The sequence below is a fragment of the Bubalus bubalis genome, chromosome 14 (assembly GCF_019923935.1).
Source record: "Bubalus bubalis isolate 160015118507 breed Murrah chromosome 14, NDDB_SH_1, whole genome shotgun sequence".
In the NCBI taxonomy this organism is placed as follows: domain Eukaryota; kingdom Metazoa; phylum Chordata; class Mammalia; order Artiodactyla; family Bovidae; genus Bubalus; species Bubalus bubalis.
The window spans coordinates 25,691,101-25,712,926 of record NC_059170.1 but is presented as its reverse complement, the minus strand read 5'-3'; the positions used below and the strand labels follow the sequence as shown (position 1 = coordinate 25,712,926).

The window sequence follows — 21,826 nt, the reverse complement described above, 5'->3', positions numbered from 1 at the left end:
GATGAAACCTGGTTTGGGGTGGGGGGTGCAGTGGTGGTCAGCTTGGCAAATGGGGAGACAATGTAAGTGCTCATCATTCATGAGTCACTCAGTGAGGACCAGGGTTGGGGGATCCAGTGTGTGCCTGGTCCTGGAGCAGGTACCAGGAATCCACTGGGGAGAGAACAGGCAGGACCCTGCCTCCTGGAGCTCAGAGCACAGGGTTCCCCACACAAAGCAAAGGAGCCCCCATTTCTTAAACACCTCCCAGGTGCCGTCACTGTGCTGGTTGCTTCCTGGGAGCCCGGCCTGTGGATCTGATGCCTGAGTCCAGAGGAAGAAGCTGGGCATCATCCCGGGTCACACTTCTCATGAAGGACTGAAATGGAATTTGAACCAGGGGCCTCTGGCTGCAAAGCCTGTGTGTTTCCTGGACCAATGGGGATCTCTGGGGGACCCAGGCCAGAAAGCGGGGAGATGTCGGCTGAAAAAGGTGCTTAGGACCGAATGGAAGGAAAGCTTCTGTTGAGACCATAAGGCAAGAGGGGAAGGCCCCCAGCATGCAGGGTGGAACTGAGGGCAGCTGGGGGAACTGAGCCTGCAGGCCTGAGAGGAAGGCTGAGGGAGGTGGAGCCCGGAGCCGCCCTGGGCTTCACCATGCACGAGCCCAGCTCACTGCCCTGCACCCTTCTCCCTCTGCCCCGCAGCTGCGAGGTGCGCCCGGGACCCGAGTTCCTCACCCGCTCCTATACTTTCTACCCCAACCGCCTGTTTCGCGCCTACCAGTTCTTCTACCGGGACCCCTCGTGCAGCGAGCCCACCCACTCGCTGCTCATCAAGGGCAGGGTACGCCTGCGCCGGGCCTCCTGGGTCACCCGCGGCGCCACGGAGGCCGACTACCATCTGCACAAGGTGGGCGTCGTCTTCCACAGCCGCCGCGCCCTGCTTGACGTGGCCAGGCGCCTGGACCACAGTAAGGCGGGCCGGGACTGCGCGCACCGCCTGCCCCCGGCGCGGGCCTGGCTGCCCGGGGCCCTGTACGAGCTGCTGGGCGCCGGGGCTGAGCGTGACTGCGCGGCCGCCCTGGGCTTCACCATGCACGAGCTCAGCCTGGTGCGCGTGCAGCGCCGCTTGCAGCCCGAGCCCCGGGCCGCGCCTCGCCTGGTGGAGGAGCTCTACCTGGGGGACATCCACACCGAGCGGGCCGAGCGGCGGCACTACCGGCCCACCGGCTACCAGCGTCCGCTGCAGAGCGCCCTGGTGAGTCTGGGGCCCAGGGACGGTGAGTTCTGAGAGCCTGTGGGGCCTCTCCCTGCCTGGAGCTCTCTTTCCCCGCGACTCCAACCCCACACTGGTCTGCCAGCCTCAGGACCTTTGCACATGCTCTTCCCTCTGCTTGAGGCCTTTCCTCAGGTCTGGAGAGGACTGGCTTTTTCCAGCAGGAACTCCTGGGTTGCCTTCTTGAGTCTGGCCCTCCTGGACTCTGGAGGGTTCTTTCCTGCCCCTGCTGGGATGGTGCAGGTCCCTGTCTCTCAGGTCTCTGCTCAGCTGTCCCCTCCCATCCCCACTCTGCACACACTCAGGGCTGCACTGTATTTGCAGTTGACTGCCTTGCCCCAGCAGCACTGGATCCTCTGCAAGGGGGAAGCCCCCTGTCCCTCTGTGTCCCCACCCAGAGCCCAGGGGCTGGCACACTTGCTGGGCCCATAAACGTTGCTGTATGAACTGGGGGGTTGGGGGGCACTGAAGCCACAGGGCTACAGGGCTTTGCTGCCCGCTCTCACAATTAGAATTTTTAATTCTTTTGAGTTTACATTGAGGTTAGTAAAAATGAAGTCAAGGTTAGGATGCTGGGTTAAGAATGTCTGTAAGAGATACCCAAGGGATATTTTTCAAAAGTGAAAATCGTTCAGGTATCCTTATCAGGTGTTCTTTGAACCCACAGGCAACCCTCACACATTCAGCGTGTATTGAGTGCCTGCTGTATACTAGACACTTAAGGAAGTAAATCAAATGAGGCTAAGCATCCACTGTGTATTGGGGGGCGGGGGGTGGCGGGAGGCAGGGGCACCCTCTGCTCTCTCTCCTTCTCCCTCTTCCCTCCTCCCAACTCAGGATCTGGGAGGAAGCACAATAAGAAGTTCTCGCAATCAGAAAATTAGCCCGAGTTCTTTTCATGACCTCGAAACAATTCTCTGTTTGCCAGCCAATGTTCCAGGCTGCTCTGATGTCCATCCTTCTCAGAGCGGAGCAAGTGCTGGTGGTGGGGTGGTTACTGGCACCCATCACCTCATTAGGAGGGCAGTCTGCTCAAGACACAGAGAGGAAGGACCCCAAGGTGCAGAGGATGACACAGTCCCTGGGGCCACACACTCTTGCCCTTCTGTTGCCTGACCACCCAGGGTACCCATGCAATCTGCAGCGTGATTGCTAAGCAGGACACACGTGCATGGGAGCCTGGGCCGGCAGGCCAGATGTGCAGACATTAAATTAAATATCTTCTCACCAACTGCCCCCCCTCCCCATAGAAAAAGAAAAAGGAAGATAATTTCAAAGATGGATACACTGCAGATAGACTCCCAAGTAACGAATTAGTCATTACCTTAAGCTCTCTGGGTCCCAAGCCTTGCCCACAACCCAAACCAGATGGTAAATATGAACATTTTTAGAAGTTAATTTAAAGCCAATTTGATCCCCAAATTCATTGCCTGGATATAGAGTCCTAATCGACCAAAATCATCTAAGCCTGGTGTCACCTCTAGGGGTTAATTAGAAACTGTTCTGTGTTGTTGGTATAACTTTATGTAACAGGCTTAAATCAGAAGGCGTTTGGCTTGCACACAAGTGTGAATTCTGCTGGCCAGGGTCTTGTGTATTAACACACGCAACTCCAGACCTGTGCACAGTGATGCCCGGGAAGGCTTTTTGAGGGAGATGGGTATTTCCTTCCACCCTCTTCCAGAGCACCAGAGAAGGAAATGCTTTCTCTCTCCCTCTCTCAGCTTCCAGTCGTGCTTGTTCTCCATTTGTTTCTGCCATTGCAGAAGACTGGTTGCCCCAGATCATCAGCCAGCCTCCCCAGATAGCCTGTATGCAGAAGATATCTTTTGAGGGAGAAAGGCAGCCCAGAGATTATTTTGATATAATACATTATGTCCTATCAATACACATTAGTGTAACAACAATTGGAATGTGGGTTAAAATGCCTAAATTAGAGGAGACTCTTATCAGCCAGCACTCCAATTACCAGCACTCCAGCTAACTACCCAGCTTTCTTGCTTCTTTGTTACAAACATTTCTGTGGCCATTTATTTAGCATTGCCAAGTGCCTTCAGGTCCTCTGGGTCAAAATCCCCCAAAACAAAAAGAATATCATTTTCTATATGATAGAAGTAGAATTCTGGGCAAGTGTAGGTTCATCATAGAAATAAATAAGAAGAGCTTATAATGTAGCAATCCAAAATAGAAAAAAAAAAAAAAAGTTCTCACTCATCCAATATTTCCTTTCTAAATCAGAACTCCCAAATGCCCCTTGTTTGGCATGAGACTCACCCAGCGGCAATCTGTGGAAATATGTTTTTTTTTTGTTTGTTTTTTTTTTGGCAAGAAAAAAAAAATTGGATCTGTTTTCCCAGCTGGACCCTCAAGAAGCATTTCCCTTCCTGGCCCTGTTGTACGCCCTTGGCCCTGAGTCCCCTTCTGGAGCAGCTAAAGCTAGAGATGCTTGCTTTGACAAGAGGCTGTTCCAGGACATTTACCTTTCAGAATGATGCTCTCAACTAAATTCTGGGCAGCAGCTCCCTTTAAAAAAAAAAAGAAGTCAGTATCTTGTTTCTTCTTGGCCTGGACTGAGCTTTTTCACTCCAAAAGCAGACTGACTCCTCCCACGCAGTTTGGTTCAGCATCTGCTTCCTGTTGACGTGTTTTACTGTAAACCCAACTCATGAGAATTTATAAGGCAGAGGCAACTGTAAATAAGGCCAAAGCGAGAGGAAAACAAACCCACAGCCTCAGACAACTGAGGACCATGCCCTCACCTAACAGTGCAGCGGGGACTGGGTTTCCAGTTCTAAACAACACAGGAATGAACATCTTTGTGTCTCATCACTTCGCCAACTTTTCAGCCACACCTCAGCACAGACCCTCAACAAGCGGGTCTGGGAGCATGAGAATTTTAGTGGCTCTAAAGTAACAGCGCGTGGAATGCGCTCAGCACAGCTCTTGGCCCTTAGGAAGCACCTAACAAAGAATGAGTTGGGAGTGAAGGGAGTAACTACAGGCAAGAAGGATAGTAAATGTTAATGGTCAAATTTTAGGACCAAGCAGGCCAGGTATGGGAAAGGATACCTCCTTTCAAATCCCAGGATATAAGTTCCATCTCTCCTTCCTTCCTTCACCCAATACACTTGCTGTGAACAGAACCTTGCTCGGCTGGGGGTGGAACAGCCAGGGAGAGACGGTCTGGCTCTCTGGACCTTACTGTCCAATGAAGGGGTAGGGGCGGAGAGAAGAGGGAAGAGGGGATGGTGCATCTCTGAGGGCCACCATCCAAGGCGAGGTCAGAAGAGGTCTCTCTGAGGCCGGTCTCTGAGCTGAGACTTAGAGGTTGGGAAGAGGGCAGTCAGGCCACGTGTTGGGGCGGAGGGGAAGGTGGGGTCCAGGTGAAAGCAGCAGCAGGTGCAAAGGCCTAGAGGATGGAGGAGCTGACAGAGGTTCAAGAAGAGTAAAGTGACCATGGGGCTGGAGGCAGGAATGAAGGAAGTGATGGGTGTGGGGGGTGGGTGGGATAACGAGCCAGCCCACTCCAGGCACACCCTGGCACCCCACCTCTGACGTCACCCCCTTCCCCTTTGTCTCTGCCAGCACCATGCCCACCCCTGTCCAGCCTGCAGCCTCATCGCCCGCTCTGACGAGCACCACCCACCCATGCTGCCCCCTCAGGCGGCCCTGCCTCTGCGCCTGGGTGGCCGCTGGGTCAGCCCCGGGTGCGAGGTACGCCCCGCCGTGCTCTTCCTCACCAGGCTCTTCACCTTCCACGGTCACAACCGATCCTGGGAAGGATATTACCACCACTTCTCAGACCCCACCTGCCGGCAGCCCACCTTCACTGTCTATGCGGCCGGCCGCTATACCAAGGGCACACCATCCGTCAAGGTTCGAGGTGGCACTGAGCTGGTGTTCCAGGTCACAAGGGCCCGCGTCACCCCCATGGACCGGGTCACCACGGCCATGCTCAACTTCTCTGAACCGAGCAGCTGCGGGGGCCCAGGAGCTTGGGCCCTGGGAGCTGAGCGTGACATCACTGCCACCAATGGGTGCCTGCCACTGGGCATCAGGCTGCCCCATGTGGAGTATGAGCTGTTCAGGATGGAGCGGGACCCCCTTGGGCAAAGCCTGCTCTTCATTGGACAAAGGCCCACTGACGGTTCGAGTCCCGACACTCCGGAGAAGCGGCCCACCTCCTATCAAGCACCCCTGGTGCTCTGTGACAGCGTGACCTGGGGCTTCTCCCCACAGCACAGGGCTCGGCTGCAGACGCCTGTCCGCGGTGGGACACCATGTCCCCACGTGGCCCCTCTCCCCGTCCTACTCCTGGTCCTCAGGCCAGCCTTCCTCCAGTGGTTGTGAAATAGGTATATACTTCCAGCTGGTGCCTCAGGACACTCGTCTGGCCTGTGGACTCCCTCCTGGCCATAGACTCCTACACCCATGGCTGTCCTGGACAGTGATACAGCCTGGCTGCGTCAGCTCAGCACCTGCAGGGTCTGCCCCACTGCCAGCAACTTAAGTCACGACCACAGACTCAGGCCTGGCAGCAAAGTCACCTGCTCCGAGTTTCTCCATGCTCACTCTGATTTTCCTGGGTAGTCCGAGGAGTGGACTACGCCCATCTCCCTGCCCGATGGCGCCTCAGTTCTCTCCTGGAGCCCCAGGATTCAGTGAACTGGGAACACGGTTCTCTGCGTGCATGCTGCCACAGTTCTCCTGAGTCTGTGGGTTGCTGTTTAAAGATTATTAATTTGCATTTAGCAATACCAACTCAAAACCAAGCCATGAATTAAAGATGCTGCTTCGGGCTTTCAGCACAGCTCAGCTCGCCGGCAGGGGCTCGTCTCTCTTTGGGGGCAACTCGGCTTTCTTGAGTTGTGACTGCTGGCGTTTGTCTGCACCCGCCTGTGCTTCTGCGAGTCAGGCCTCAAGCTGTCAACAGCATGTGCAGAGAAATTGAGCCCTCCTGGGCCAGGGAGCAAATCAAGGCGGCCCCATCTGAGCCTAGAAGCTCGGCCTCCCTTGCCCACCCCGTACGCCAGCGCGTGGAGCTAGTGGCCGGGGCCAGGTCTTTGGAGGAAAGCAGTGTTTCCAGCCTTTGGAAAGTAATTAATACTAATGACAGCGGTAACACTAACGTGCTCTGTAATTAGGCCTGCACTGGCATCCTCTGTTTTCAAGATTCCCTGTGCTTGGCTGACAAGGAGGGAGAGAAACCTCTGGTGCATCTCTGGGACCATCCGAGGGTCACTGGCCTGCCCAGCAGTGTCTGGAGGATGAGTTGGAGAGCCACGCCGTGCCCAGCCTGCCCGCTGCAGTGCTGCTGTGCCCATGCTCTCAGTTCAGAGGGAGCTGTCATCACGGTGGGGACAGGCTGTGCCTCTCCAGGGACCCTGCCTGTGTTCCCAGGGCCTCGTCTGTACACCGCGAAATTAACTGGCCTCCTGGTGGGCTCAAGGGTTTCCGGGATGCTGTGCTGATGAGTCACACCCTCCTTCCTCTGCCTGAATCCTAGAATCCTATCTATCTATGGCTCTTATCGCAGATCTTGAACAATTGTCTGTGAGGCTAATGATGCTTTCAGAGGGAGGCCCTTGTCCTCTGTTCAACAGTGTGGTGTTCAATCAGTCCGCTGAAATTGCTAACTTATCTACCCATTCTTCTTTATAAAAAAAAAAAACAAAAAACCACCAAGTTAATATTCTCTATAGGTCTCAGAGAGCTATGAGTGTTCCTGGCATATTTACCAAAGTACAAGAAATAATTAGATTATTTACAGTCTCAGACTGCATCACGGTGGGGGTTGTATGTGTCTATGTTCCTGGTGGGGATGAGGGTGGGTGGCGGGAACATGTCCACGGCTGAGCAAGTCTTGTATCCGAGGCTTGAGGCAGCCATACTGCCATTTATCATCAAATTTGAATCTTTTAATAAAATTAAACAGCCTGAAAAATGTTCCTGCTGGTTATTAAAGTGAACCAAGGGGATTATGGTTCTAAAGAAAGGAAGTGAAGTATCTTGTGGAGAACATGTGAAAGAGAATAAAACCAGTGGAGGTGAACCCTGGCTCTCTCTGTGTTGCTCCTTCAGTTCACACCACTGCCCTGTGCTAATTAAAGCTCTCCAGGGGCTTGCAGCACACACAGAATAAAATCCCAGGTCTGGACATACCACTGGCTGCCCTGGCTGCCCTGGGTGTGCTTCTGTCTCCTGACCACACCAAGCTGTTTCCTGCCCCAGGACCTTTGCACGTGTCATTGTTGCCGCCTGGTGCCTCCTCCCCCAGATCACAGAGATGTGACTCCTTTCATTCACATCTCAGACTGCGTGCCACCTCCTTGGGGAAGCCACATGAATATTCCACCCCCCATCCCCAAGGCAGCCTCCATTTCCTGCTCTCCTCTCTATCCACCCCATCACTCTGCTTTATGTTCCTTATAATGCTTGCTGATCACTGTCAGATTTATCCATGTTTATTCTCTGCCTCGAGGGAAGGACTGAGTCAGTCACCGGGATCTTTTCCAACTGGTACAGCCATACCTGGTGCTCAGTAGCACCGGGATGAATATGGTTGGGTGAACCAAGGCTAGTGATCGCAGTTAACCTTCACCAGCAAAGAAGGCACTGCCACGTGCCTGGTGAGGCAACCCATGAAGGGGGCACCCCACAGTGTAGGGTGGGACTTCTGCAACTAGCAGAGAGAATCCAGGCTTGGAGGAGAGAGGGATCAGCCCCAGGCCCCCACAGCTGAGCCCCAAGAGCCTGAGTGCAGAACTTCTGACTCAGGGCGTCCTACTGGGGCACTGGATCCTGGCAGGGGTGGGAGTCATGACTGTGTTTGAAGAAAGCAGTTCAGGGCTGCTTTGGAGGACGTGACTGAGCCTCCCCTAATTAGGAAGCCTATGCTGAGGAAGAGAGAAGGTTCCTGGCCCCAGGGACGAGATGGAAGCATCCTCCCATCCTGGGCTTCCTGGTTCTGGAACATTCGATGTGTGTGTGCTAAGTTGCTTCAGTCGTGTCTGACACTTTGCGACCCTGGGGACCATAGCCCATCAGGCTCCTCTGTCCATGGGATTCTCCAGGCAAGAATACTGGAGTGGGTTGCCATGCTCTCCTCCAGGGGATCTTCCTGACCCAGGGATCCAATCCACATCTGCGTTGGCAGATGGGTTCTTTACCATTAGCATCACCTGGGAAGCCCACTCATTGCTGACAGAAAGTTCCAGGCTCTTTTCTCCAGGGCAAGAAGCCAAGCTTCCCAGACTCTGGGCTCCAGTGAGGGGTGGGTTTTGACCCAGAGGACTGAGGGGACTCTTCCAGGGCTGGGGACCCACCTTATCATTATGTCTGGACCTTCCACAGAGAACTCAAGATAGCTTTAATCAGAAGAGGGGAAAGTAAAGCCAACAGTTCTCATTCAAAACAAAACAAAATTAATGTTCTCCATTGTATGTTCAGTCACGTTTAAAAAAAAAAACCTGTGCAGTTTATAATTTCATAGCACAGGCTCCCAGGAGGGTAAATGAGCTTTTTTCTTTTTTAATAAAAAGTTTAAATTGTCTACAGCTCTCAGAGGCCTATTAACTAACAGATGCTGATTATCAACAGAAGTTATTTCTTTGCTTTCTCTAAATGAATGTGCTCAGTCTCCCAGCGGTGCAGCTGGCCTGAGCCACGCAGCTCAAGGTGACGCAGTGGCTCTGGTCCCTGGGGCCCGTGACGCAGCCGGGAGCGGGGAGGGGCAGAGCCTCCGGCCGCAGGGAGGGACTAGCATCAGTGCCAGCCCGGCCTGGACTCCCTCCCAGCCATTAGTGGAGCCGGCTGGGGAGGGGCTGCTCTGCTCAAAGAGGGTCACCTGGGCAGCAGTGTGAGACCCCCAGTCTGTTCCTTAAGGCCTTAAGTGACAGACAGCCTTTGCCTTGTCACACATAACCACCATCACACGGACGTGAGCCCGGGAGTCAATTACCTGCCAATATTCCCTAGGACTCAACTTTTCAGATTTGAGGCTGGCCCTCCTGTGACCCCCGGATTCCCCTGAGACCCCTTTGGCCACCTCCATCCTCCATCAGCCCCAGCCAGCTGCCCCCCTGCTGTCCTGAATGTGGTCCCTCTCAGGTTCTTTGCCTCTGATCCCCCCTCTGCCTGAAGCATTCTGCTCACTTCACCCCACTGTGTCACTGCCCACCAGGACATCCTTTTTATCCCACCACAGCGATTTTCAGGATCTCAAATACCCTATTTGTTGGTTTCCTTCTCTCTTGTCAGCCTCTCTCCTCTAGGGGCTTCCCTGGTGGCTCAGATGGTAAGGAATCCACCTGCAATGCAGGAGACCCAGGTTCAATCCCTGGGTTGGGAAGAGCCCCTGAAGAAGGGAATGGCAACCCACTCCAGTCTTCTTGCCTGGAGAATTCCATGGACAGAGGAGCCTGGCAGGCTACAGTCCACAGGATCGCAAAGAGTTGGACACGGCTGAGTGACTGACACTACTACTCTCTCCTCTAGAGGATGAGTTCCTTGACAGCCGACCCTTGTCTGTCTGGTTCCCCACTGTCCCCCTGGGTGTGAAACAGAGCCTGGCACAGAGTAGGGGCTCAATAAACACTGGTTAAATGAAGAAATGCTCTGAGAACTGCCTGGAAGTGCTCTGCATTCAAGCATCAAGAATAACCACATTCCTTAAATACCAGCTTGGAATTTTGTTTTTTTTTTTAATAAGATGAACAAAGCAGAACTCTGTGAACTTGAAGATACCTATTTTCTACTAGCCAGACTCTCTCTAGGAAGGACATTAGGTACAACTGCTGTCCCAGGAGAGGGGGTCACAGCACGCAACACAGGATCCCCTGAGAATCCACCTCAGGTTTCTCATACTTAAGAGAGTTCACGGAGCCTGAGGACACCCTCAGCCTCACACATGCACCTTAGACTTCATGTTCTTGCTGCTCCGGTTCCCCCACGAGCAAAATGAGCTGAAACCTGATAATAATTCCTGGAGCCACCCATCTGCAACAGGAAAGACCATAACTGGCAAGTGATTCAAGAGGAATCAACAACATAGTCTAAGAGGAATGGCTTTAAACTAGGAAACTTGGTGAGGTTGGGTCTTTTCTCAGTGATGTCACATTTATTTCCTAAAGGCTATTAATTAATAATGTACTACTCTTCCTCCTACATCTGGTATTTTTTTTAATACCTTAGGAGAAAATAAATTAAACAAAAAACTTAGGTGGTTTATTGCTTGTGTTAAAATCAGCCATGTCTGCTTAATAAGACCTATAAATATTGACTTAGCATCCACCATGAAGGTCTGCCAAGCTTCTGGCTAAAGTGGCCAGGTAGAACACATGCTTTTCCCTCTACTTTCTTCCGAAATCCCAGTAAATGTCAGGAAAAGAATAAAACAGCACAAAATCACACAGATAAAAAAGGGAAAGAGACAACAGCCAACAAGAGGAGAATTCTGGGATCTGGAACACGGATGGGCCCCTTTCTGTTGTAGGCTACGAGAAAGTCAAAGAAAAGAGCTGGCGGGTTGGCTGAGAGGTGGAGCTCAGAGGTGTGTCCACTGTGCCCTGAAGGCTAAGGAATTGGTGGGCCAAGGCAACTCAGAAGCAGGACAGCAGTAGGGCTGAAAACTGGAGGACCATTTTCAAGTCTATAAAAGGAGTTTTGCCCCCCAGGTCCTGTCCCTAACCCCTCTAACAACTAGCAGTTTAATCAGAGTATCTTTGGACGTGGAAACTATTTAGGGCAAGGACAAGGTATAAGCTAAAAATGAAGTGAAACATGAAACAGTGAAGCTGTACATTCTCTTCCTTGTTAAGGGATGATGGCCAGACTTCTGCTGCCAGGCAGGAGACTGTAAGATTCCTCTTTAGAGAATGAGCCCCAGCTAAACCAACTACAGGTACTGACGGCTAGAAATTGCACAACGAGGTATCTGTTAGGTCCCTAATGAGTTAGCTTTCATTGAAACCCACTGTTCAACAAATCCCACCTTCACCCATGCACCTTGCCATCAGCTTTTTAGTGCTTCACTAAAAATACCTGCTTCCCTGGTGGCTCAGTGGTAAAGAATCCACCTGCCAATTCAGGAGACACGGGTTTGATCCCTTGGTAGGGAAGATCCCCTGAAGAAGGAAATGACAACTCACTTTGGTATTCTTGCCTGGGAAATCCCATGGACAAAGGAGTCTGGTGGGCTACAGTCCATGGGGTCACAAAGAGTCAGACGTGACTTAGCAACTAAACAACAAAAATAAATACCTAAGGATGGTCAAGAATCACCAGGCATTTGAGAAAACCTCCAAAATGGTAGAGACACAAACCTAGTCCAAAGCAAGCAGTAGGTAGTAGATAATGCAGGGGATAGACCCATAACAAAGATTATACTTTCCTCAGTGAAAAGAATGTTAACCTTTTAAAGACCACCACCATTTTTTAGTCTCTCTTATAGAACAACAAAACAGAAGCTTCTAGAACAACAGCAAAAGAACTATAATATCCTCAATGAAAAGAAAGCAGCATATACATCTAGCAACAGCAGCTGGCCATAAACAAATAAGAATAACTGGAAAAGAAAGAAGTCTTGAAAATGATAAATACATTAACAGAAAAAAAAAAATCAAAAGAACATTGGAGATTAAAGAATTTCCACAGAAGTAGAAAAAGGATCACACATTAAAACGGCCTCTGACCTCTTATGGGCAGCACTGGAAACTGGCAATCAGTGAACGATGCTTCAAATCCTCTAAATGATTCCCAACCTTGATTACTATACCCACTACAACTATCAACCAAGTAGGAGGGCAGAATGGAGCACTTCCAGAAATGCGAAATTCTCAGAAAAATGATCTCACCCTTACTTCTCCATTAGAAATCTGCTAAAGGATACATGCTGCCACGTTCTTCAGCAGGTAGTAAAACAAGAAGGAGAAAGCAAGAGACCCAGAAAACAAGAAACCCACCCAGAAGAGAACAAAGGAAGCTCCCAAGATGAAAGGGAAGAAAGGGCCCTCCTGGGATGAGAGCTGGGCAGCAGGCCTAGAGATATCAGTCCAGAGAATAGAAAGGGATGCAGAGGTCCCAGGAGGGAGCTTTCTAATAAAACACACACACATAAAAATCACAGGCTACCCAATATGCGAAAGTACTAAAGAGAGTTATACTTCTGTCAGAGTTGGAGGCTGAATTCATTACAGATGCATAGGAGACTAAGCAAACAAAACACTAAGATGCAGTTATTCTGGGGGAGGGGGGAAAGGTCCTGGATACATATACTCGTAGAACATACAAGGCAGAGCTGTGAAGGATATTTTCCTTGGAAGGGAAGCTATGACAAACCTAGACAGCATATTAAAAAGCAGAGACATCACTTTGCCAACAAAGGTCTGTCTAATCAAAGCCATAGTTTCACCAGTAGTCATGTACAGATGTGAGAGCTGAACCATAAAGAAGGCTGAGCACTAGAGAATCGATGCTTTCGAATTGTGTTACTGGAGGAGACTCTTGAGAATCCCTTGGACAGCAAGGAGATCAAACTAGTCAATCCTAAAGGAAATCAACCCTGAATATTCCCTGGAAGGACTGATGCTGAAGCTGAAGCTCCAATACTTTGGCCACCTGATGCAAAGAGCTGACTCATTAATAAAGACCCTGATGCTGGGAAAGATTGACGGCAAGAGGAGAAGGGGGCAACAGAGGATAAGATAGTTAGATGGCATCGTTAACACAATGGACATGAGTTTGAGCACACTCCGGGAGATAGTGAAGGACAGGGAAGCCTGGTGTGCTGCAGTCCATGGGGTCACAACTTAGCAACTGAACAACAACCACCATGCATAAGGGTACTTGCATAGCCAGTATGATGGCATGACACACAGAGAGGGACAGGAGAGGAGACTGTGCTGCAGACAGGGGTGGGGAGAAAGGTTATTGGAGCTAAACCCTTATCTTCCTTAGAAGGAAATCAAGAAATAGTATCTAGACATGAAAAATCAAGAAAAAAGCAGCACATGCACACTATTCAGAAATATAGAGGTTAATTACCAGAAGAAATTAGTGCTAAAAACAGCTGCCTCTAGGCAATGGAAGCCAGGAGTGATGAGGGTCTGCTGGTTTTCATTATGAGCCTGTTAGAACTATTTGGCTGTTAATACTATTAAATGAAATGCTCGGGTTAAAAAACAAAATTAAAAATACCACAAGGCCAAATCCAATGACAGAACCTAGAATGTCCCTTCAAATTGCTTTTAATCCAATAAAGGGACAGAGAACTGGGGGCAGCGGTGGTGGGCTTGGGAAGGTGCCTTAGAGCCGACAGTCTCAGCCAATGTCTGTAAACCTCGCTTGTCCTCAATGTCTGAGACTTAGGGGAAATACTGAGGGTATGATGGGGCCACCGGCTTCCCAGGTGGCACTAGTGGTAAAGAACCCACCTGCCAATGCAGGAGACATAAGAGATGCAGTTTGATCCCTGGGTCAGGAAGATCCCCTGGAGAAGGGCATGGCAACCGACTCCAGTGTTTTTGCCTAGAGAATCCTGTGGACAGAGGAGCCTGGTGGGCTATAGTCCACAGGGCTGCAAAGAGTCAGACATGACTGAAACAACTTATCACACACATGACAGGGACACGGGGACTGGACGGCTATCCTTTGATGACCTTATCATTCCTAATGGAGTTTGGAGTCACGTTTATAACTGGCGATGTGACTGCAAGGAGAGGCTTAAAATACGACAGTGGGCCTTGGTTTGATTTTAAAGAGTCCTGCCCCCATTCACATTTTCCTAACATTTTTTAAGAAGCATAAAGGTACATTTTTCCAGAAGTCCATAACACTCATTTTGTGTTTCTCCAGTTTTGCTATTTCTTTGCTTCTTTGAAGTGACCTTAGTGGTCAAATATTGCTAAGAAAACAGAACTTCAACTTGAAAAAAAAAAGGTCAAGACTCTGGGTATGATTTCCGAGGGCATTCCGTGTCTGATGCAGCGCATCACTCCCATTTAGGACCTGGCAGGTTCTTAGGGAGCAGATTTGTCTTCTAAGCACTGACGAAAGTTAATGGCAAATTGGTGTGGTTACTTCTTCAGTACAGCACCTTCTCTTGTTTAAAAAGGCCTCACCTAGAGATTGTCATACTGAGGTGAAGTCACTCAGAGGAGAAATATGACATCCCTTATATGTGGAATCTCAAAAGAAATGATACAAATGAACTTATTTACAAAACAGAAAGAGACTCACAGACTTAGAGAAGGAACCTATAGTTGCCATGGGGGGAAGGGATAGTTAGGGAATTTGGGATGCACGTGTATACACTGCTATATTTAAAATGGATAACCAACAAGGACCTACGGTGCATCCCAGGGAACGCTGCCCTGTGTTGTGACAGGCTGGATGGGAGTGGAGTTTAGGGGAGAATGGGTAAACGTATATGCATGCCCGAGTCACTCTACTGTGCACCTGAAGCTATCACCACATTGTTAATTGGCTACACTCCAATACAAAATGAAAAGCTTAAAAAAAAAAAAAAAAAAAAGCTTCCATTTCACAGCTGGGATTTTAACCCTGTATGGATTACCACCATTTTCAGTACCGTTTATATGAGGAAGCTTCGCCCCGGACTAGGAGGCTGAAACGCATCCTCTTAGAACACCACAGTCAAAGAACCCCAGGAATGTGATGTGTGATGTTCAGACCAGTGCAGTAGTGAGGCTGCTGATTCGGGTCAACAGTCCAAGCTCCGTTTGTTGGCCACACAGGGTGATTTCCTCTCCCACCCAGTCCACTTCTGTACTCTTTGCAGCAAGTGATTTTCCTGTTAGTGAAATCACGTAGATTCGTATTTGCACATTTATAAATGTGTCCTCAGCATCTTCATTTTTGTCATTCTGTCATCAGCCCCTTGTGGGGTGTGCCTTTCAATGTCACTGCTGATCCTTTACCCCATGAAAAGCTGCTCAACCTCACACACAGAAATCCCAAATTAAAACTCGGAAACCAAGTGCATGCTTCTGATGAGCAAAGATCAAAAAGGTGGGCGAGGCAAGATGCTGGTGAAGGAACAGGAGGAAAGGAGGCAGTTCTGGGGCCACATGCCCCCATGTCCTCCGTAAGATGTGGAGTCACAGGGTCAAATTTTACACGCAGGCGTCCTTTCCCGTGGGGCTTCCCAAGTGGCACAGAGGTACAAGAATCTGCCTGCCAATGCATGAGATGCTGGAGATGCGGGTTCTATCCCTGGGTCAGGAAGATTCCCTGCAGGAGGAAATGGCAACCTACTCCAGTATTCTTCCCTGGAGAATCCCATGCACAGAGGAGCCTGGCAGGCTACAGTCCATAGGGTCACAGAGTGGGATACAACTAAGTGACTACGCATGCACACAACGCCCTTTCCCAGGTCTCTTTCAGGAACTCTCTCCTGATATTCCAGCTCACTTACAGGGGCATTTGCTGCAGCTGTGTTTGCAGCAGTGAGACTAGAAATGACTTAGGTGCACCTCTCAGAGGGCTGGTTGAGAAAAATCACCCAGGGGAGACCCACGGAGCCATTCAGATATGTGTGGCCACGAAATGATCTCTAAGACGCACTATAAAGTAGCGCTCAGAACAGGGAGGGGAGTGTGTGCTGCTGCTTGTGTGTAAGAAAACACAAGGGCTCTGCACACACAGGAGCACACAGAGGGCCTCTCTGGGGAGAGCTGAACAGGAAATGGGGTGTGGGGAGCCTGTGGAGAAGGGAAGCGGGTTTCGGACTGGAGGACACTGAAGAGGAGCTGTCTACCCTTCGCTCTTGCATGAAGCCTTACCGTTTGCATGTGTTCAGTGCAGTTCAGTTCAGTCGCTCAGTCGTGTCCGACTCTTTGCGACCCCATGAATTGCAGCACGCCAGGCCTCCCTGTCCATCACCAACTCTGGAGTTCATGCAAACCCACGTCCATCGAGTCAGTGATGCCATCCAGCCATCTCATCCTCTGTCGTCCCCTTTTCCTCCTGTCCCCAATCCCTCCCAGCATCAGTCTTTCCAGTGAGTCAACTCTTCACATGAGGTGGCCAAAGTACTGGAGTTTCAGTACTTTTGAAACTTTGCATGTGTAACTTCCTCCAAAGAGGTCAAAATGTTCTCATTAATATTTTTACATGAAAACACAGGAAGATGGAGACTATCTGCCACCGCTTAAAAGACCAACACCACCCCAGTGTGCAGGCTTGGAGAAGTTTACACCAGTGAGTAATCAGTAAGTCAACAACAAACTCCTCCCCTGACAGGGAAACACAGGGCTGCAGGCCTGGTCCCCATGCTGAAGCTCTCTGGGCAAAAAGTTTCCTCATCAGTAAAATGAGAAGTTTGACCTAAGTCATTCTGTAAGGCTGTTTTCGGGCACAAAATATCTGATTGTTCATTTAAACCAATTTTGTGTTCCCAAGCAACAGTAAGAAAGCTAGTGATGGGCTCTAGTATCTGGTCTAAAGCGTGGCTAAATGCTCTTAGGCCATCCATTCCAAATAATTTTACACTGAAGCATCCTTCAAATACATTCAGAGCACAGAATTTATTGAACATAACACGGAGACGGCTAGTACGGAAAGTTCACGCCTCGGCAGGGCAGGTTTCATCAGGCTGACATGGAACATGTGAGAACATGCTGTGAATGGCTCCTTTGATCTGGACACTGAGGAAACCCACCCCCTTCCCTTTGGGAGGTGGAAAATCAGCCATGAAACCATGCATTTATTACATATCAGATAATCAACACATACCATGGTAAAAGAGTCCTCTCCTACACCAACTTTTTAAATGCACTCCACGTCAAAACGGGTCATACAACTTAAAATACATAAAAATGATGAAAATGAAAGCATTCTAAGACATGTCTTAGAATACTCAATCCCCAAAATGTTAACATATATCGAAGTCAGGATAAAAACCCTCATCACAAACTGCAGAGATCTTTGTTTTTCAAGACAGGGAGTGAGATATAAGCTATGGAAAGAACAGCATGTGTTACTGAAACTACTTCTTTTCACAAAGAGAGAGGAGGTGAAGAGAACATTTAAATAAAAATAGATCATTTTGAGTTTCTTATAAGAAGTTCCAAATGGCAGGAGCTTATAAATTGTGTTTTTATAAGGAAACGCTAGTAAGAGAAATGAGAACCAAATGCATTTTGCGTTTTTCTCTCTACGTAGAAGAGTGAGTCAGTTCACTGAGGCTGCTTACGAATGAAAAACACAAAAAGACAATCATTCCTGTTGAGTAGTTTCTCAGCATCTCATTCAGGCTCTGACACTGAGAAGGTAAACTGACCGATGTTTGCTGAATGAGGGGTGGTGAAGAGCAAGCAGCAGTTCTTGTGCACATGGTGTCAATGGGACAGACAATAAACTCTGACCTTTAAATCCAAAGAAAATTATCAATGGAAAAAAAAGGATATTTTTAAATGAATGCTGCACTAGAGGCTCACAGATGAGTTTAGTTTACTTCTAAAATACAAAGGAAAGATGGCAGTGCAGGCACCCAGTTCATAAAAAGAACCAGACCTTTCTGTATTACGTGGAAAAATGTCGAGTCGATGTGGGAAACACACACGCTAATTTATTATCTTAAATCACAAAAACTATGCATTCTTGTTAGCACTAAGCCTTAATGAAATCGTGTTAAGATATCTGATTTGTCTCCCTTAGTCGGCAGTTGCTGAAGGGCAATGAACAGATAATGTAACCTTTTCTGTTCTCGCCAGACTTGTTGGGCGTCAGTCAAACAAAACCCTCTGGGGCTAGAGCCACACCTGCGGAAGCCAGGGCCAAGCTCCCTTGGCTCGGGACACAGGGGTGGGCAGGACAGGAAGCCAGCACCTGTCCTGCCCCCACATCCCTGAGCCCGAGGATTAAACACACATCCACCCTGCGGTATGACAGAGTAACTGTAAAAGGGCATTGTCACAGGATCAATGTTTTCTGGTTTAAAAATAAACATCAGTATTTATTCAGCAGCAGCAGACTATTCATATTACCCCACCATACTGTTTTATTCAACTGACATCTTTTAATCAAAGCAATCCATATCATGGCAACATTCCCAGGTATCATAATTCCAAGTATTTATGGCAAGTGAGATGATAATAGCTTTATTTCTGTTGCGAGTTCTTTCTTTCTTCCCTCCTGATTGGGTTTTCTAATGAGTTATTTCCATTAAGAACACCTAAAATCATTATAGTCATTGAGACGACTGCTCACCCACCTCTACCAGCGTCACTTTTAACTATTACACACAACTGTTTATGTGTGTTCATGTCTTCTAAGTTTTCCAAAATACCTCTGTAAGGACAATAAAAGTGAAATCTTTGCTTTTCATGGTGGGGTTACAGTGAACAGAGGGAGGTCGGGTCTGCCGACTTGGGGGTGGGGGACCTTGTGCACCCTGACGTTCCTGGAGGCCGAGTTTCATGTGCACCAGGTATGCTGCTGACGAAGATTCAGACGCAGGAGGAAGTGGGTTAGTGAATTTATCTTGCTGGGGGTGCACTTCCACAGCCTCCCCGGCCTGCCTGTCAGCTGATGCGCTTTAGTGGGGTCTGCTGTGGCGGCCCCCCCTTCGGTGATTTCCCGGAGGGGTCTGGGACCAGCGGCTGTGTGGCTGTAAGCCCCAGCAGGCCCCTTCTGTGATGCCGGTTTTTAATGCTGGTTTTTGCTTCACGTTTCACTTACAAGTTATGTAAAGCCTCCACAGAAGGCCTCATCATCACCTTGTGAGACAGACTAGTCATTTTCTTTCTCAAGCCCCCAAATTCATTCCCCAGGAGCATCACGCAGCAATCTTCAGGCAATGAGAAAATGGAAAATGCATGTTTCTTCACTGTCTGAAGTGTGTTTAGTTTCCAAAAGAAAAATAAAGCAGCATCTGAATGAGAGTCGTGACTCCGTTTGCTTTGTATGTAAAACCAACTGCAGAAGGGATGAAGGCAAACACAGACAAGGTGCCTGAAGGGCCCACGTTGCCGAGATGGGCCCCCGCTAATTCACCGAGGCCTTTCTTACCACCCCTCTGAGGGGTTTTTGAAGCTGAAACAGTGTCTTAGAGACTTAGGCCCTCGCAGGAGGCTTCCCAGAGACTAACTTCGTTCCAAACTAGAGGTTCTAAGAAGTTGTCCCATTTAACCTCCTGGAGGCTTCATTTCCTCTTGGGCAAAACAGAACCCTTGCTCCCCAATGTATCACAGTTGTCATGAGGATTGAGTCAATGAAGGAGCACAGAGGAAATGCTCTGCACGGGGTGGCGAGGGCATCCTAACAACAGCGACTTTCCTTGCAAGGTTACTATCAGAGAAGCTCTGAAGAAGGCTTTTAAAAAACAAGAGTTTTCTCCAAATCCAACTAGGCTGGGAACTCTGAGGGATCCCACTTCTCATGGGGCACAGGGGGTCCCGAGTGCCTTTTCTGGTCTTGTGGGACCTGCTCGCCCAGCTGGAGTCATCACTCCAACAGTGTGGCGGACCTCCTGAACACAACCCCATTCCTGCTCACATCTCAGCACCAGGGACTGCCACCCAAGGTTCACTGAGCAAGGTCTCCAGAAAGGGAACTCTGGCGAGTGAATGACTTACTTAGGGCTCCTCCTGCTCCAGCCCCACAGCCTCAACAGGAAGGGGCCATGAAACAAGCTGCTCCCGCCCCAGGGCCCCAGCGAGACGCGAATCAGTGAACTGCCATCACTCACAGGGGGTGCAGTGGCCTCTCCACCTGCCAGTGCTGATGTTACTCAAGTGTTCAAGGTGACTTTCAAGTCCACATCCACCTCTCTCGGTATTTTTTTTACCAACAATTTCACAAACTGTAAACAAAAACTTGTAAATGAGCCAGTTCTTTAGAAAAGGAACTGAAAATGATAAACGGCATTCTATATTGGCGTGGATCCTGAGTTTGCAAATATATTTTTGTGTGCAAAAAAAAATAGACACCATTTGAAAAATGTTAAGCTACTTACATATGGTATATATGCTACACACACACAGCTTGTTTGCAAATTAATTTGAAAGGCTATTTAGCTGTGAGCTATCACTGCCTTCAGTTATATCTGACTCAACACAGCCTGCGAGTCCAATAGCGATACTTTCCAATAGCAATTCTCTTCCTGGGATTCATTTGAAAGCGTTTAGGTTTTCACGGATCACTGGAGGTTCTTCATTTTTTCCCCCTTCTGTGTTATATAGGTATAAGCTGTCTCTCTAGGCATAAACTGTCCACTGGTAAAAATCAATTTTGATTTTATCAGTATTTATTACTGCTGCTGCCAGCAGTTTAGAAGACTAGAGAGAAGGAAAACATGCAAACTAGGAGGGAAAAAAAAAAAAAATTAAAGCCAGGTCCTCATGCCTACAAACAACACAGCCTGCTGATTTTTAAGAGGTATTCCCTATGGTGCCAAGGGAGCCTAAATTATCAATTATCAATCAATAAAAATTTATAGGACTCTGTTACTGCTTGTAATCTCTTTTGTATCTGTGAGCTCGGGGGTGGGTATTTCTAAACCAGGGAGGGTACTGCCCTCACAGGTGCCTATGAGCAGTAACTAGGGCTGCAGGCACTGGAGCAGCCTGACTGTGCCCGCCCAGCCTCCCTTCCCAGCCGACACGCCAACCAGCTTCAACCTAGCTTGTTCCAAGCCAGTTTATTCCAATGACTTGACTCTCACCAGCTCAGGACAGAATAGTCTACGGGCAGGACCACCATCTACCTGCCTCACCCTCAATTTCCAGAAAAGACACCCAAAATCTGCACACTCTTCCAGGCTCAAGATCTTGAGTGTCCCTGGCTCTTAAAATAATGAACCAGAGCAGTAGCTGACCACGGTCAATGACATGAGGTCCGGTCTTCCCATCACTACCTTCTCTCCCTGGTGGGGGTTCCCTTCTTCCACTCAATCAGAAAGTTCAACAAACTAACAGGTGTTCACCAAGTCCTAACCCCTAAAACAGCCAAGAGGTTTAATAAGATGACTAGTTAGAAGAGACAACCTTGGATTTTAAATTTTGATTTTTAGGTACACACAAATAGCCCACATCCTCTGAGACGTGGATTTCCTTTTTCTAGATGTACACAAAATACCAAGTCATTTTCAAATATCTGAATCACAGGCGCCCCAGGCACTCTTTTTGAGAACTTAAGACACTTGATACAGGCACCAGCAAATCTGTCTCATGGGCCAGATTCCAGCAGCTGTTCTTGTGAATAAAGTTTTACTGGCACACACGGCAACCTCCTTGAAGGAAAAGTCTTCCGACTCCTGATCTAAGGAAATGGGACTGCACTACACCCACAGGCACTACTTGCGCGTGCTCAGTCACATCCAACTCTTTGAGACCCCATGGACTGTAGCCAGCCAGGCTCCTCTGTCCATGGGATTCTCCAAGCAAGAAATTGGAGTGGGTAGCCATTTCCTCCTCCAGGGGATCTCCCTGACCCAAGGACTGAACCCGCATCTCTGGCGGCTTCCTGCATTGGCAGGTAGGCTCTTTACCGCTGAGACACCTGGGAAGTCCCAGGCATGATGTGAGGCCCTCCGAAGCACTGCCCTTTC

At 49.1% G+C, this 21,826-nt stretch overlaps 1 protein-coding gene across 1 annotated transcript in view; it reads left to right on the top strand.

Moving 5' to 3' along the window:
• Positions 1-5,607, top strand: part of APCDD1L (APC down-regulated 1 like) — a 47,955-nt gene extending 42,348 nt beyond the window's left edge. Inside the window, exons 3-4 of the mRNA XM_006049031.3 lie at positions 687-1,239; positions 4,843-5,607. Coding sequence (XP_006049093.2) covers positions 687-1,239; positions 4,843-5,607 — 1,318 coding nt within the window. The remainder of the gene's footprint in view (positions 1-686; positions 1,240-4,842) is intronic.
• The last annotated feature ends 16,219 nt before the right edge of the window (positions 5,608-21,826 follow it).